Source organism: Equus quagga, chromosome 3, assembly GCF_021613505.1.
Source record: "Equus quagga isolate Etosha38 chromosome 3, UCLA_HA_Equagga_1.0, whole genome shotgun sequence".
Taxonomy (NCBI): domain Eukaryota; kingdom Metazoa; phylum Chordata; class Mammalia; order Perissodactyla; family Equidae; genus Equus; species Equus quagga.
Window position 1 is genome coordinate 112,516,017 of NC_060269.1, and position 13,313 is coordinate 112,529,329.

At 42.3% G+C, this 13,313-nt stretch overlaps 1 protein-coding gene across 6 annotated transcripts in view; it reads right to left on the minus strand.

The window, feature by feature from the left end:
* CRACD (capping protein inhibiting regulator of actin dynamics) overlaps nucleotides 1-13,313 on the minus strand; it is a 274,637-nt gene that overhangs the window by 40,974 nt on the left and 220,350 nt on the right. For 5 of the 6 annotated variants that reach the window (XM_046656407.1, XM_046656406.1, XM_046656405.1 and 2 more), the window contains one exon: nucleotides 7,430-7,565. The exons of the other annotated variant lie outside the window; for it this stretch is intronic. In XM_046656407.1, coding sequence (XP_046512363.1) covers nucleotides 7,430-7,549 — 120 coding nt within the window. In that variant the 5' untranslated portion in view covers nucleotides 7,550-7,565. The remainder of the gene's footprint in view (nucleotides 1-7,429; nucleotides 7,566-13,313) is intronic. 6 annotated transcript variants of the gene reach the window in all.

Genomic DNA, 13,313 nt, shown 5'->3' on the forward strand with positions numbered 1-13,313 from the left:
ATAAGTTAATTTGTTTTCCAGCATCTTTTCTTTTTCTTTCCTACCTTCAAGCCACGAGCTTTTTCATCCAGCCACCTCTTCCATGGAGATGCCAACATTGTCCAAGGGACACATTGGACATATTCCTTTTGAATATTTATACTTCAACTACCTTCCTCACCAGCCCATGGCTTGAACATCATGCTCTGGCCAGAGTGGGTCCCACTGCCAAGGTGGAGACGGCCCCAGGGCCAGCAGGTCTTCCCATGATCCATGTTGAAATCACGGATGGGATGGGAACAACCTTGTCCTGCCATCAGCACTTCCTCTTTGCCTTGCTGCAGCTACCCACTGAGAAGGAGGGGACAGAGGGAACAAGCAGGAAAAGGACAGAGAAGCAGGCAGGAGGAAAGAGTCCAGGAGGGACTGAGTAATGGGGGGAAGTAGCTTAAAGGGAAAAACCTGAGGTAGAAATTAGGAAGATACTTAGAATTAGAGAAAGGCCAGTATATTTCCTGAAGAAAGATATATAAACATAATAGCTAAGGAAGGGGAAAAACATTTAATGGGCTGTGGCAGAGAAGTGAACAACACTCAGGAAGAAAAAGAGTATTATGGGGCTGGCCTCGGGGTGCAGCGGTTAAGTGCACACGTTCTGCTTCTCGGTGGCCCTGGGTTCACCAGTTGGGATCCCGGATGCGGATATGGCACCGCTTGGCATGCCATGCTGTGGTAGGTGTCCCACATATAAAGTAGAGGAAGATGTTAGCTCAGGGCCAGTCTTCCTCAGCAAAAAGAGGAGGATTGGCAGCAGTTAGCTCAGGGCTAATCTTCCTCAAAAAAAAAAAAGGAAAAAGTATTATGCCATGGTAATCTGAAAGACTACCAGATTGAATACATTGTACAAACCACTGCCTTTATCAGATCAGGGTTGCTCAACCTCGGCACTACTGACATTTTAGGCCAGATAATTCTTTGTCGTGAGGTGCTGTCCTGTGCATTGTAGGATGTTTAGCAGCACCCCTGGCCCCTGGACACTAGATGCCAGTAGCAAACTGCTCCCCCTCGAGACAACCAAAAATGCTCCAGACACTGCCTGATGTCCCCTGGGGGTTAAAATCGCCTCCAGTTGAGAACAGCTGCTATCAATCTAGGTACTTGGGTTTTATAGTCCGTTTAGGCCTCAAAAAAAAAAAAAAAAAGAATACATTATCTGCTATTTATCTTTAATCTGGCTAATATTTAATCTTATAGAGCTGCAAAGAGCCTTAGCAATCACAAAGTCCAACCCCTTCATTTTACAAAAAAAGATGAGAGGTCCAGTGGGGAGAGGTGACTGCCCCAAACTTATGGAAAGTATGAGTGGCCCCAGGGAAATCTGAATCTAGGTCTTCTAAGACCACGTTCAGAGTTATTTTCATTGCACTCCACTGGTTCTCATAAATCTGACATCGCACTTCCTTCTTCTTACAGGGGCAGAAATAAAAGAGATAATGCAGCATTTCTAATCGCTTACTGAAGAGGAATCCCTTGATGGAAATGCCCCCTCTCCCTCTGAACTCAAAGGGTACCAAATCCACCCACCTTCATCCACCTCGCCCTCGGGCTTGCATGGTGGGCGGTGAGATTGCAGAGACATGAAAGGGGTGAGCCCAAGACTCCCCTCCCGCAGCCCTGGGCACCCCAGCATGCTAAGGAGCACAGAAAGACAGGACTTGTGTTTGATCTGCTGGCATTTCAGCCTGAGCCTGGCTCCCCTGGCACCACAGGAAGGAGCACACATCAAAAGCCTGAGTTCAGCCAGGGAAGGACAGCTGGAGCAGCCTAAAAGGGTTTTGGGGAGGAGAAGGCTGCAAAAGGGTGTCTCTAAAAACAAGTTTAGCAGGAAGCAGCAGTTAGTATCTACTCTTAGCAGATCAATAAGCAGGCACGGTTAGAACAGCCGATGGAGTTAGACAAGAGGACACGGAATAACGAAGTCATAGGCCGGTCTCGCGGGAGAGGGAGGGGACCCGGGCAGAAGAGGTGGGAATGGTTCTTGTGTCCGGGGCTCCCAGCCCAGCCTTTGGTTTACCAGTTATCCCTTCTCTAGGAATGTTGCCAAGAGCTGGAAACTGCTGTAAATCTCTTTAGAGTGAGACCTCCTGCTGTCAGGGTCTGCCATCTACCAATGCTCTCGCAGGGCTAATATGAGGGTATTTCCTCTGCTTAAATGGAAAGAATAATTCGTTAAGGAGAACTGGCCTAACACTCAAATGCCATTTAGTTAGGATTTTTGCCACCATCACAAAAAAGAATGAATATAGTGATATTTTTCTTCATTACTTTTTAGGATACTGATGTTGGTCTACCCTGATGCTTAAGAGACAGAAAAGAATATAGCAGGGGCTGGCCTGGTGGTGCAGTGTTTAAGTGCCCATGTTCCATTTCACCAGCTCGGGGTTTGCCAGTTTGGATCCCGGGTGCGGACACGGCACCGCTCGGCAAGCCATGCTGTGGTGGGTGTCCCAGGTATAAAGTAGAGGAAGATGGGCACAGATGTTAGCTCAGGGCCAGTCTTGCTCAGCAAAAAGAGGAGAATTGGCAGCAGATGTTAGCTCAGGGCTGATCTTCCTCAAAAAAATAATTAAAAAAAAAAAAGAATATGGCAAAATGTAATAGATTGAAATAAACTCCAAAGATGGGATGGCTATCGTGGCCACCAATGGAAAAGGAAAGAGAAAATGGAGGCGGGGGGCGGAAATAGATGGAATAAGAACAGGAGAAATAAGGTACATGGATCAAAGCTGGGAAATGGAGAAAGTAATGTTAAGAAATGAAGTGGAGAGTTAAAGAAAAGAGGCAGATTGAGAGGAGGGTGCAGGGGGCAGAGGAAATGCATAGGCCCAGGAAGAGCTGGAGACCTGATTGCAGGTGCAACAGCTGGAAGTTTGGGGGAGGGAGGAGCAAAAAGGAGGAAGAGGGTAAGGGAGGAAGGAAGGGAGTGAGAATGTGTGTGTATATCAAAGGGTTGATTTATGCCACAGATATATTCATCCTGGCGAAAGAAATACAATGCTGTTGCCTTTGAGAATGACAATGTGCATCTCCATAAAACCGCTGATTTAAATCCCTCTGGAGAAAATAAATTCAGCCTGGTGGCTAGGGAGCTTAGGAGGAGAAAGTGGGATGCAGGAGGGGAGGACCCAGGTCATCAAAGAAAAGAGGGTCACTGCTCAGGGATAGGGCTGCAGCCTCTCTGTCCAGACAAAGTACTGCCCTCACAGGCACACCCTGCAGCTGTCAGGGATGAGACAGTGGAACACGGCCAGGACAGGACCTAGGGGCCAAGGCCATGGTGACTGATGCTCAGGGTCTCCAGGCCGAGGCTCCTGCATCTGCATGTTTCTCCCTCTCCTGCGGTTCCTGCTCCAAATGCTTCCTCAGCTGGCTTGAAGAAGACTAGACTGTCTCGACACTGTGCGATTTACTGACAGTGAAAAGGTGGCTGCTAAAACCTATGTGGCAATCTCAGGTGTCATGTGAATTGATGACAAGGATAAATGTGGCTTTTTGGTGACTTTAATTCTGCCCACTATTCAGGCACTGTCACGAGAGGAGCTTCGATATAAGCAATCACTGCAAACCAGACTGTTAAGATGAGCTTGCCCTTAAGTTTTCAGAGAAATAAACTACTACCACTCCCTCCACTTTAAAAAAAAATTACCCACAGGCTCTTTTTACACCCTGCGATTATAACTATACTGAGAGTCCATGTTGTTTGTGGCTATGAATGGAGTTACTGTTGAGACTGGAATGTGAGCTAAAAGGGACTATATTTTATTCATTCCATTTGGGCCATTTTGTTGTAATATGGAATGCCGGAGAATGATGTTATAGGAATGCGCATCCATATTTATGAAGCTTTTGCCCACAGGGTGGAAATTCCAAGCACATCCTATTCTGCAGCTCTCGCACCGCCAGTGCTTAGATTCCCCCAGATTTTCCACAGCCGTTCTTCAGACCATGTCTGTAAGAACAAAGCAGGGGAAAAAGAAAGTTGCTGTCTTCTTGAGCGATCTGCCGATACGCCCATAGTTAAAAGGAAGTTTTTTTAAAGGAAAAAGAAAAAGCATACGCATTTAAAGAAACCTGCTCTGTGAAGAAGGGGCTAAGAGCAGATGTTTATTCTTTGCGTCCTTGACAGCTGCAGGAGGTGTCAAGATCCTCAAACATTTGACTTGGGCATTTTTAAGTGAAATCTATCTCAGCAGGAGACAGCAGCCACTGAGGATGGAGGTTTTCCCTCCTGAGCTAAATAGTCAGTGGACTTCCTGACAAAGGTGTGGTGCAATTCTTAAAATCACCTGCAGGCTTAGACTGTGATAGTCCTGAGTTTTATCATCAGTTGGTACACACTTCACAGCCTGCTCTGATCTCAAATAAATAGGCACCCTCCCTGATGTGTGCTTTGGGCAGCTGTAAGAACATCAAGGTCACTGCCTCCCAAATGCAAGAAGTGCAAAGCTTACAAAGCTACTCAGTGCTCCAGCAGGTGACCAGTGATTTCATATAGATGGCAGATGTTAAGAACTGGTGGGGCCCTTCAGATCATCCATCACATGTATCTCTTATTTTTCAGATGGGGAAAATGAGGCCCAGAGAGGCTAAATGACTGCCCCCGAGGCCACACAGCCAGGTGGTGGTGGAGACTGGCATAGGTCTTTTATTTCACCCACTGGCCATGCACCTGACTGTTATGTACAGAGTCCTCAAAAAGGACATCATTGTTGTTTTTGTCCCTATTACTGTCCTGGATATTAAAATCTGTTGTCACATGTATATTTTTATACTAGGGAAAAAATGTAGTTTTTTCTTTTAAAGTTTCATTCATTTGCCACAGAAATTTTGGCAGGCGGTAGAGTCACTTTATTCAGAAAAGTGGAGGCTGATTTATGCTATATTCAGTCATTTTGTACTCAGTAGAGAGAGCGGAACCGCCACAGGTGCAACACATCACAGTTCTAGCTGAGATGACCACGTGTGGACACTAGAGGGCAACCTTTCCTAACGCGGCAGGACAGGCGCGGTTCTGTGGGGTTCCAAGGGCTGGGAAGTTAAGCCAGAGAAAAACGGATTTTCTTTTTTTTTTAATGCCATTCCAGTAGAAATCTCATTTCAAAAGAATGTCTTAATAATAGTGTCTAATCAGCTTCCCAGGACATTCATTGTCAGATAGGTGCTATCCATTACTTCTCTCTCTCTTTTTTTAATAAACATACACAAGTACACAAAGACAATTTCAGACAAAAAACATACATGCCTCTGACATAACTAAACACCCTCATTCCATGCTGGAGTCTACGAGGGGGCGGTCTTTTATGCTGCTTACTAAGCATCAATACCAGCATAACGTTGTCAAGGAAAAATGCAAAGCATTCATGCAAGTTAATAAAGTTAACTACTGTGTCTATGACTTACCAGGAACATACTGCTTAGTCGACTGAAAAATAAAACACAGTCTTTTGGGGGTGATACAGTTATATCTGAAGTCACTCCAAAAATCACATTTTCTATGATAATGGTCCCCATTTCCCTCCTTGAAAAGCAAAGCCTTTTATTTATTTTTTTTTTTAAATATATCTATAGAGCTGTAAGGAAGCTTGTGAATCCATGCAGCAGAAGCCAAATTAGGCAGAGTAGATACCGTCCAAAGGAGAGCACTCCAATGAGATAGTTACTCGACTCTGCTCACATTTCTCTTCCTGTTAATAGAATTGTTGCTTCGGGGAAGTTGGTTGTTTTACATTTTATTCCTTGTGAGATCAGAGTCTTTAAACTCGTGCCTTATAGCATTAATAGGAACAACAAGTACTCACATATTTTTATCGAGTTTCCATATTTTCAAAACGGCAGAAATATATATATTTTTTACAACTCCAAATTCACTTCTTGGAGTGGCAGTGGCATGTGGTGTGATGTCACAGAGAATTACTAGCTAATTTTTAAAGAACTCCTCAAAAGCTCTCATAAAATACAGCTGTTCGTGGACTGAAATCTGAAAGTCATTCCTCTTAGAAAGGGGATCTTAGGAGCCAGGGGCTCAGAACTTCTTAGGAATCAAAAGACTTCAAGAAGGAAAGGTACGGAGGAGGGAGCTCAAGGTTTTCTTGGGCCATCACCACTCTTCTCTCTTCTCCAAACCATGAGAAGTGACTTCTGAGTCTGTAAAACGTGTAACGGCACAGCCAGCAAGAACTAAGAATGGGACCTGGTTAGGAAATGCTGGAATGTGAAGGAAGTGCCTAGGTGTGCCCTGAGGGCAGGACTCGAGCCTTGGGCAGTGGTGGCAGTAGGTATGAAGATCTAGGCAAGTTTGGGTGTGGTTCCAGGATGTGGGCTCCTTCCCCATTTGCCTCGTGCTATATTCAGCTGAGCGTATGTGAAATATGTAACCAAACACAGATCACAAAATACATAGCTAACCTCCAGTAGAAACAAGAACATTTCAAGAAAATAGAAAATTTTCTTTGAGAACAATGCTTCATCATGTCAGTGGCTACTCAAGCCAGCTGTTCCGGTTTTTTTTTAACTTGATTATTCATTCATTCCTTTATTCATTTATTCATTCATTGTTGCAGACTTGCAGACAGATGGAAACCAGCAAACCAGAGTCCCCCGGTTCATCCTTTGGATCACCTCCAAGCGCTCCCACCTCAGGGGAGTGCTTCTTAGGCACTTCTGTTGGGTAAGTGAATTCTACTAAGCAATCGGGCAAACCTACATGATGAGGTCCCAAGTGTCTTTGTTCCCCTTGCTTTTCCTGGATTCCCCACTATTTCAATCACATTTAGTGAAGGGTTATTTTATTATATTTTCATTATCAAGGAGTTACCACCTGAGTCACTTTTATGTAGGAAAACTGCCCAACTCTGTGGCATGAACAGGAGGGAGTTTTAAGAGCGTCATGGTCTTCCTCTGAGACAGGGTGGTTCCAGGGAGCCAGAGTCACAAACACAGCCGAATAATGAAGAGTTTCACCGTTCACTGTCCAGAGACGGAGACTTGGAAAGGGAACGCTTGCTGTGCACACCCTCGGCGGACGGGCAACCCTGCACTCGGGGATTATGGCCAACGCTTAACGATTAGGAACACTTTCCTCCCATCAGAGGCCTGCAGTGTCTCCTGGGTACTTGTCCTCGTGATGTCCAGTTAAAAATGAGGGAACAATTTGAGAGACAAGGAGAAGGGGTACATGCAGGTGGGCACAATGATGACAATGTACCTCTCACAGGGGGACAGAAGGCTTCCAGAGAACTGAGTCAGTTTGGAGAAAGCAACAGTTCTCAGCAGGAGCTACCCCTGGACCTCCCAATCCACTACTCAAGGCCAAGCTAGGGCTTCTTCCCACTTCCCTCCATAGCCGGGCCCACTCCTACGGCTCTGACCTTCCAGTCTCAAGCTGTCTTACCTGAAGAGTTTTGACTTTGCCCAGGATGTTGTCCTGTGACATTGCTTGAACTGTCTGCTCACTTTCTGCTCCCCCATCAGGGATAAAAATACTGTCATGGGAAAACGCCCGGGTTCCCATAGAATAGTTGAAGGACCTGGAATGCAAACCACGTGCTTCATTTTATTAGGATGATAAAATTTCTTTTGGCAATTCAGTTTCTCGTTCCTCCTGACTCAGCGGCTCCACCCACATCCTCTGTCTCACTCAGAAAGCACTTGCAGCATTGTGTCCTCGTCTGCTAGGGGTCAGCCAAGCGGCTGGGTAAGGAAAGGGTCCCGCAGGAGTAAGGGAGCATGTCTCCAACACAACAGCGTTTCAGAGCCACTCACTGAGAGGACTCAAAGATAGTTAATCATCTGTAGAGGACCCAGGACAGAAGGCACTGCAGAAATTTTCACTGGAGGAGCCTTTCTCCTGACGAGCCATCGCTATCGGTTTTACCCCAGTAAGTCTCGTCAACCGGCACTTTTTAAGTAACATGCAGATCTAGAAGTAAGAGGCAAGGGTTTCTTTCTTTCTCATTATAATCAAGTTGGAAGAAAGATACATCCATCTAAAACAAAGACTTGATGAGGACTAGAATTGCTAATAGGGACTAAGGGAATAAAGAGTCTCCTGGGCAAGACTCTTCAGGAATTCAGAGAAAGGACAGAGAAACGTGTTAGGGCCATTCTGATGGGCTTCAGGCACATAGAACAGCTTATAGGTGGCAGGTACCCAACAAGAAACACTTTTCAGGTGGAAGGTTGCACTTCGAGGACCTTGAGACTTCTCCCTGACTGTGAGGTACAGGAAGAGGAGGCAGCAGAAGCCAACTGTTCCTTAGTTGATCCTGGAAACTAACCTATCTCTGGGGAAGGAATACACGCCGAGGCTGCTCGCAGGGGCAGGCAGAACCACACACACCACAGGCAGGCAGCTGTCCATCGTGCAGACTACCAGGGGCGAGAGAGCGCCAGTTCTCTCTCTCCTCTCCCCAGAAAGAGGCCCCACCTGGAGGTTTTATCAGTGACCAAGTGCACAAGAAAGGAGCCAGCACTGGGAGAAAGGCGCCCCGAGCTGGCGCCTCTGGAGTGAATTACACTTCACTTCATGCAGTGGGCAGGGTCCCGACCAAGTCTACACCTAGTTGGGAAGACTAAGTACCAAATTATATCATCTAATTTGCCAAATTACAGGCAGCGTGGCAAAAAAGTATATGAGGTTCAGAAACAAAAGACTTGGACGTGCACCTTCTGGCTCTGTGATAGTAACAACCATCACCAACCCTTACTTTGATGAAAATACTGTGCGAAGAGTTTTACTTTCATTATTTCATCACCAACACCTTGTGGCAGATGAAACTCAGGGGGTAAATAACCTTATCTAAAGTCATCCAAATACAAGTAGTAGAGTGAGAAACGGAATTTGGATCTGGTAAATACAAGCCCACACGAGTCTGCTGAAGTGTTTAAAGTGGTGGAAGGTCTTAGAGTATTCCCTCCCATGATTGAAACGGGGTATGGGTGGGTGAGCAGGAGGGAAGACAGGAGGCAAATGCCACGCGGGCTGGAATACGGGAGGGTTGCAGATACTACATAGCTAGAATAACAGGTAAGCCTTCAGCTAAATAACACAAGACGCTGCATGGCAGCAGCCCACTTTAAGAAACATGAGGCATTGTTTTAGGATACAAATACGCAGGAGATTAAACACATCATTGTCTCCCTGTGGTCAGAGATTGTGTGTCCTACGTCACAAAACGAACTTCCAGGTTTACCTAAAGGCGCTGTAAAATAAACTTTCTATTCAAAAGGTTACGGAATCAAACCTTTTACTATTTTGTCTAAACTTACCAGATCCCCGGCTATGATTCAGATGGCAGAAGAGGTAACTGACCTCATTTTACACAGTGTTTTTACAAGTGGCTTATATACATGCACAGGCTCTCAAATAGGCTTACAAACAGATATATATGCAGAAGGTCATTTTAGATGCTTCATACGTGTTTACCAATGTCTCTCAGTAGTGTGGCCACCATATGCTAGAGCTAGGCCAAGTTCCATGCCAGTTTCTAAGTCAGTCTCCACTGAATCAGAAAGCTTATCTTCCTGCTCACGTTCTTTTTTCCAGGTAGACTAAGAATTGATATTCCCCTACTCATCTGTGTTGCCCCAAATGTTCCTTGTTGACAACCAGGATTTAATGTCCACCCATTTCCCCCTTCCAGATGATCATGCTGAAAAACAGAGAAAAGGAATACTACTACGAATAGTATCGTAATAATTATAACAATACTAGTAGCAACAGGAGTAATATTAACATGCTAAATTTTACTGGGCACTTGCCATGTACCTTGCATGTGTGCTAACCTCTTAACATAATATCTAAATCCTTTGGTATATAATATTTAAACCTTATGTGGTAAGCACTATTAATTTATAGATGAGGAAACTAAGGCTTGAAGACAGTGAGTGACTTGCCATAAATTAAGCAACTCTATATATCTGAATCTGTTTCTGGCCTCTGTTACGTTGGTCTACTCATCTGGTTTTACAGCAATAAGAATCCCATACTGTCTTAATTACTGTAGCTTTTTAATGGGTCTTGATTTCTAGTAGTTTAAGTTCTACAGCTTTTTTCCCCCCCAACATGGCTATTCTTGCCTCTTTGCATTTCTACATAAATTTACACACACACACACACTCCAACGTGTGCTTCTAGGATTATTTTCATGATGGCATTGCATCTATAGATAAATTTGGCATAATTGACATCTTTACAACGCTCAGTCTTTTACACCATGAACATCACATATCCCTTCATTTATTTAGATCCTCTTTACTTTCTCTTAATAATGTTTTGTAGTTTTCTGTGTCAAGGTCTTATACATACTTTGATAGATTCATTCCTACATATTTGATGTTTCTGAACCTACTGTAAATGGTATAGGTTAAAATTTTTATTTTCTAATTGTTTATTGGTGGAATATTAAAATACAATTGGTTTTTAGATTTCAAAAAAATGGTATGTCCCCAAGAGTAGAGGTTGGGACTCAGCTCAGTCATATACTTTACAAGGGGCGATGGCTCAGCGAGCTGCAGTGTAACACCCATACCCACTTTTTCCACAAAAGCATTTATCTTATCACCAGGTTGAGTTTTTATAAAGCACAAATTAAACATGGCAATAGGAGTGTGCAATTCCATTTTATTTTGTCTAACAAGATATTTCTTGACTATAGTTAATTTGACCTACATAGCAATGACCAAGTAAAACAAGTTTCAAAATAAATGCGTAAAAGGCTTTTATTTGGTGAATTTTAATACCCTGCTTTCAAAACACTAGTGAATAGTTTTTAGGGCAGAGCTTCTTACAAAATGCTTTAGTCTCACTACTATTCAACTAATAAATCAATTGCACATTCCTAATAACAAGTGGTACCTAAATTTATTGGATTTCCCCATTCTTCATTCGCTTATTTTTTTTTTTAAACTTTTGATCCCTTTACCCATTTCTCCCACCCCACACTCCTCTGCCTCTGGCAACCACCATTCTGTTCTCTGTATGAGCTGGGTTTTGTTTTTAGGATTTTTTTAGATTCTACATATAAACGAGATCATAGGGTATTTGTCTTTGTCTGACATTTCACTTAGCATAATGCCCTTGAAGTCCATCCATGTTGTTGCAAATGGCAAGATTTCCTTCTTTTTTATGGCTGAATAATATTCCATTGTATTTATATATACCACATTTTCTTTATCCATTAATCCACTAACGGATACTTAGGTTGTTACCATATCTCGGCTATTGTAAATAGTGCTGCAATGAACATGGGGGTGCATATATCTTTTCAACTTAGTGTTTTCGTTTCCTTTGGATAAATACCCAGAAGTGGAATTGCTGGATCATATGGTAATTCTATTTTTAATTCTTTGAGGAACCTCCATACTGTCTTCCATAGTGGCTGCACCAGTTTACATTCCCACCAACAATGCACAAGGGTTCCCTTTTCTTCACATTCTCGCCAACACTTACTTCTTGTCTTTTTGATAACAGCCATGAGGTGTGGTTTTGATTTGTATTTCCCTGATGATTAGTGATGTAGAGCATCTTTTCATGCCTGATGGCCGTCTGTATATCTTCTTTTTAAAAATGTCTATTCAGATCTTCTGCCCATTTTTTAATCAGATTGTTTGTTTTTCAGCTGTTGAGTTGTATGAATTCTTTATATATTTTGGATATTAGCCCCTTATCAAATATATGATTTGCAAATATTTTCTTCCATTCAGTAGGTTTCCTTTTTATTTTTTTGATGGTTTCCTTTGCTGTGCAGACGCTTTTCAGTTTGATGTAGTCCCACTTGTTAATTTTTGCTTTTGTTGCTTTTACTTTTGGTGTCAGATTCGAAAAATCATTGCCAAGACCAATGTCGAGGAGCTTACTGCCTATATTTTCTTCCAGGAGTTTTATGGTCTTAGGTCATCTGTTCAAGTCTTTAATCCATTTTGAGTTAATTTTTGTATATGGTCTAAGACAGTGGCCAGTTTCATTCTTTTGTATGTGGCTGTCCAGTTTTCCTAACACCATTGATTGAAGAGACTGTCCTTTCCCCATTGACTATTCTTGGCTCTTTTGTTGTAAATTAATTGACCATATATAATGGGTTTATTTCTGGCTTCTCTATTCTGTTTCACTGATCTATGTGTCTGTTTTTATGCAAACACCATACTGTTTTATTTACTATAGCTTTGTGATAGAGTTTGAAATCAGGGAATGTGACACCTCCAGCTTTGTTCTTCTTTTTCAAGATTGCTTTGGTTATTTGAGGTCTTTTGTAGTTCTATACAAATTTTAGGATCGTTTGTTCTATTCCTGTGAAAAATGCCATTTTGATAGGGATTGCATTGAACCTGTAGATTTCTCTGTGTAGTATGGATATTTTAACAATATTAATTCTTCCAATCCATAAGCACAAAATATCTTTCCATTTATTTTTATCTTCTTCAATTTCTTTCCTTACTGTCTTGTGCTTTTCAGTATACAAGTCTTCCTCCTCCTTGATTAGATTTATTCCTAGGTATTTTATTCTTTTTGATGCAACTGTAAATAGGATTGTTTCCTTAATTTCTCTTTCTGATAGTTCATCATTAGTGAATAGAAATGCAATAGATTTCTGTGTATTGATTTTGTATCCTGCAACATTACCAAATTTGTTTATTAGTTCCAACAGTTTTTTTGTGGAGTCTTTAGGGTTTTCTATATATAGCATCATGTCATCTGCAAATAGTGACAGTTTCACTTCTTCCCTTCCAGTTTGGATCCTATTTCTTTTTCTTGCCTAATTGCTCTGGGTAGGATTTCCAATACTATGTTGAATAGAAATGAATATTAAAATATAATTGATTTTTGTGCATTACAACTAAGCTTAGCTAAATTTATTAAGTATAAGAATAAGACTGTTGACTCATTTGATCCTTTTGGATTTTCTATGTATACAACCAGGTTGTCTGTGACAAAAGTCAGTTTTATTTCTTCATTTTTGGTGTTACTTTTGTTGGGAGGTGGGGGCGTACTGCATTAGCTAGGATCTTTAGACAAAGTTGAATAGAAGGGGTGATGGTGGCCTTTGTCATGTTCTCAAACTGAGCAAGAAAGTATTCAATATTCTGCCATTGTTATGATGTTAGCTATAGAATTTTTGTCGATATGCTTATATTACTGCTTCTTTGAAAAGAAAGGCAGTCTGCCTTTTATTTATAGTTGATTTTAAGATTTTTCTTGTTGTGTTTGGTTTTTAGCAGTTTTGCCCTGTTGTGGCTAGGTGCGAGTTTCTTCTAATTTATTCAGCTTGGAGTACATA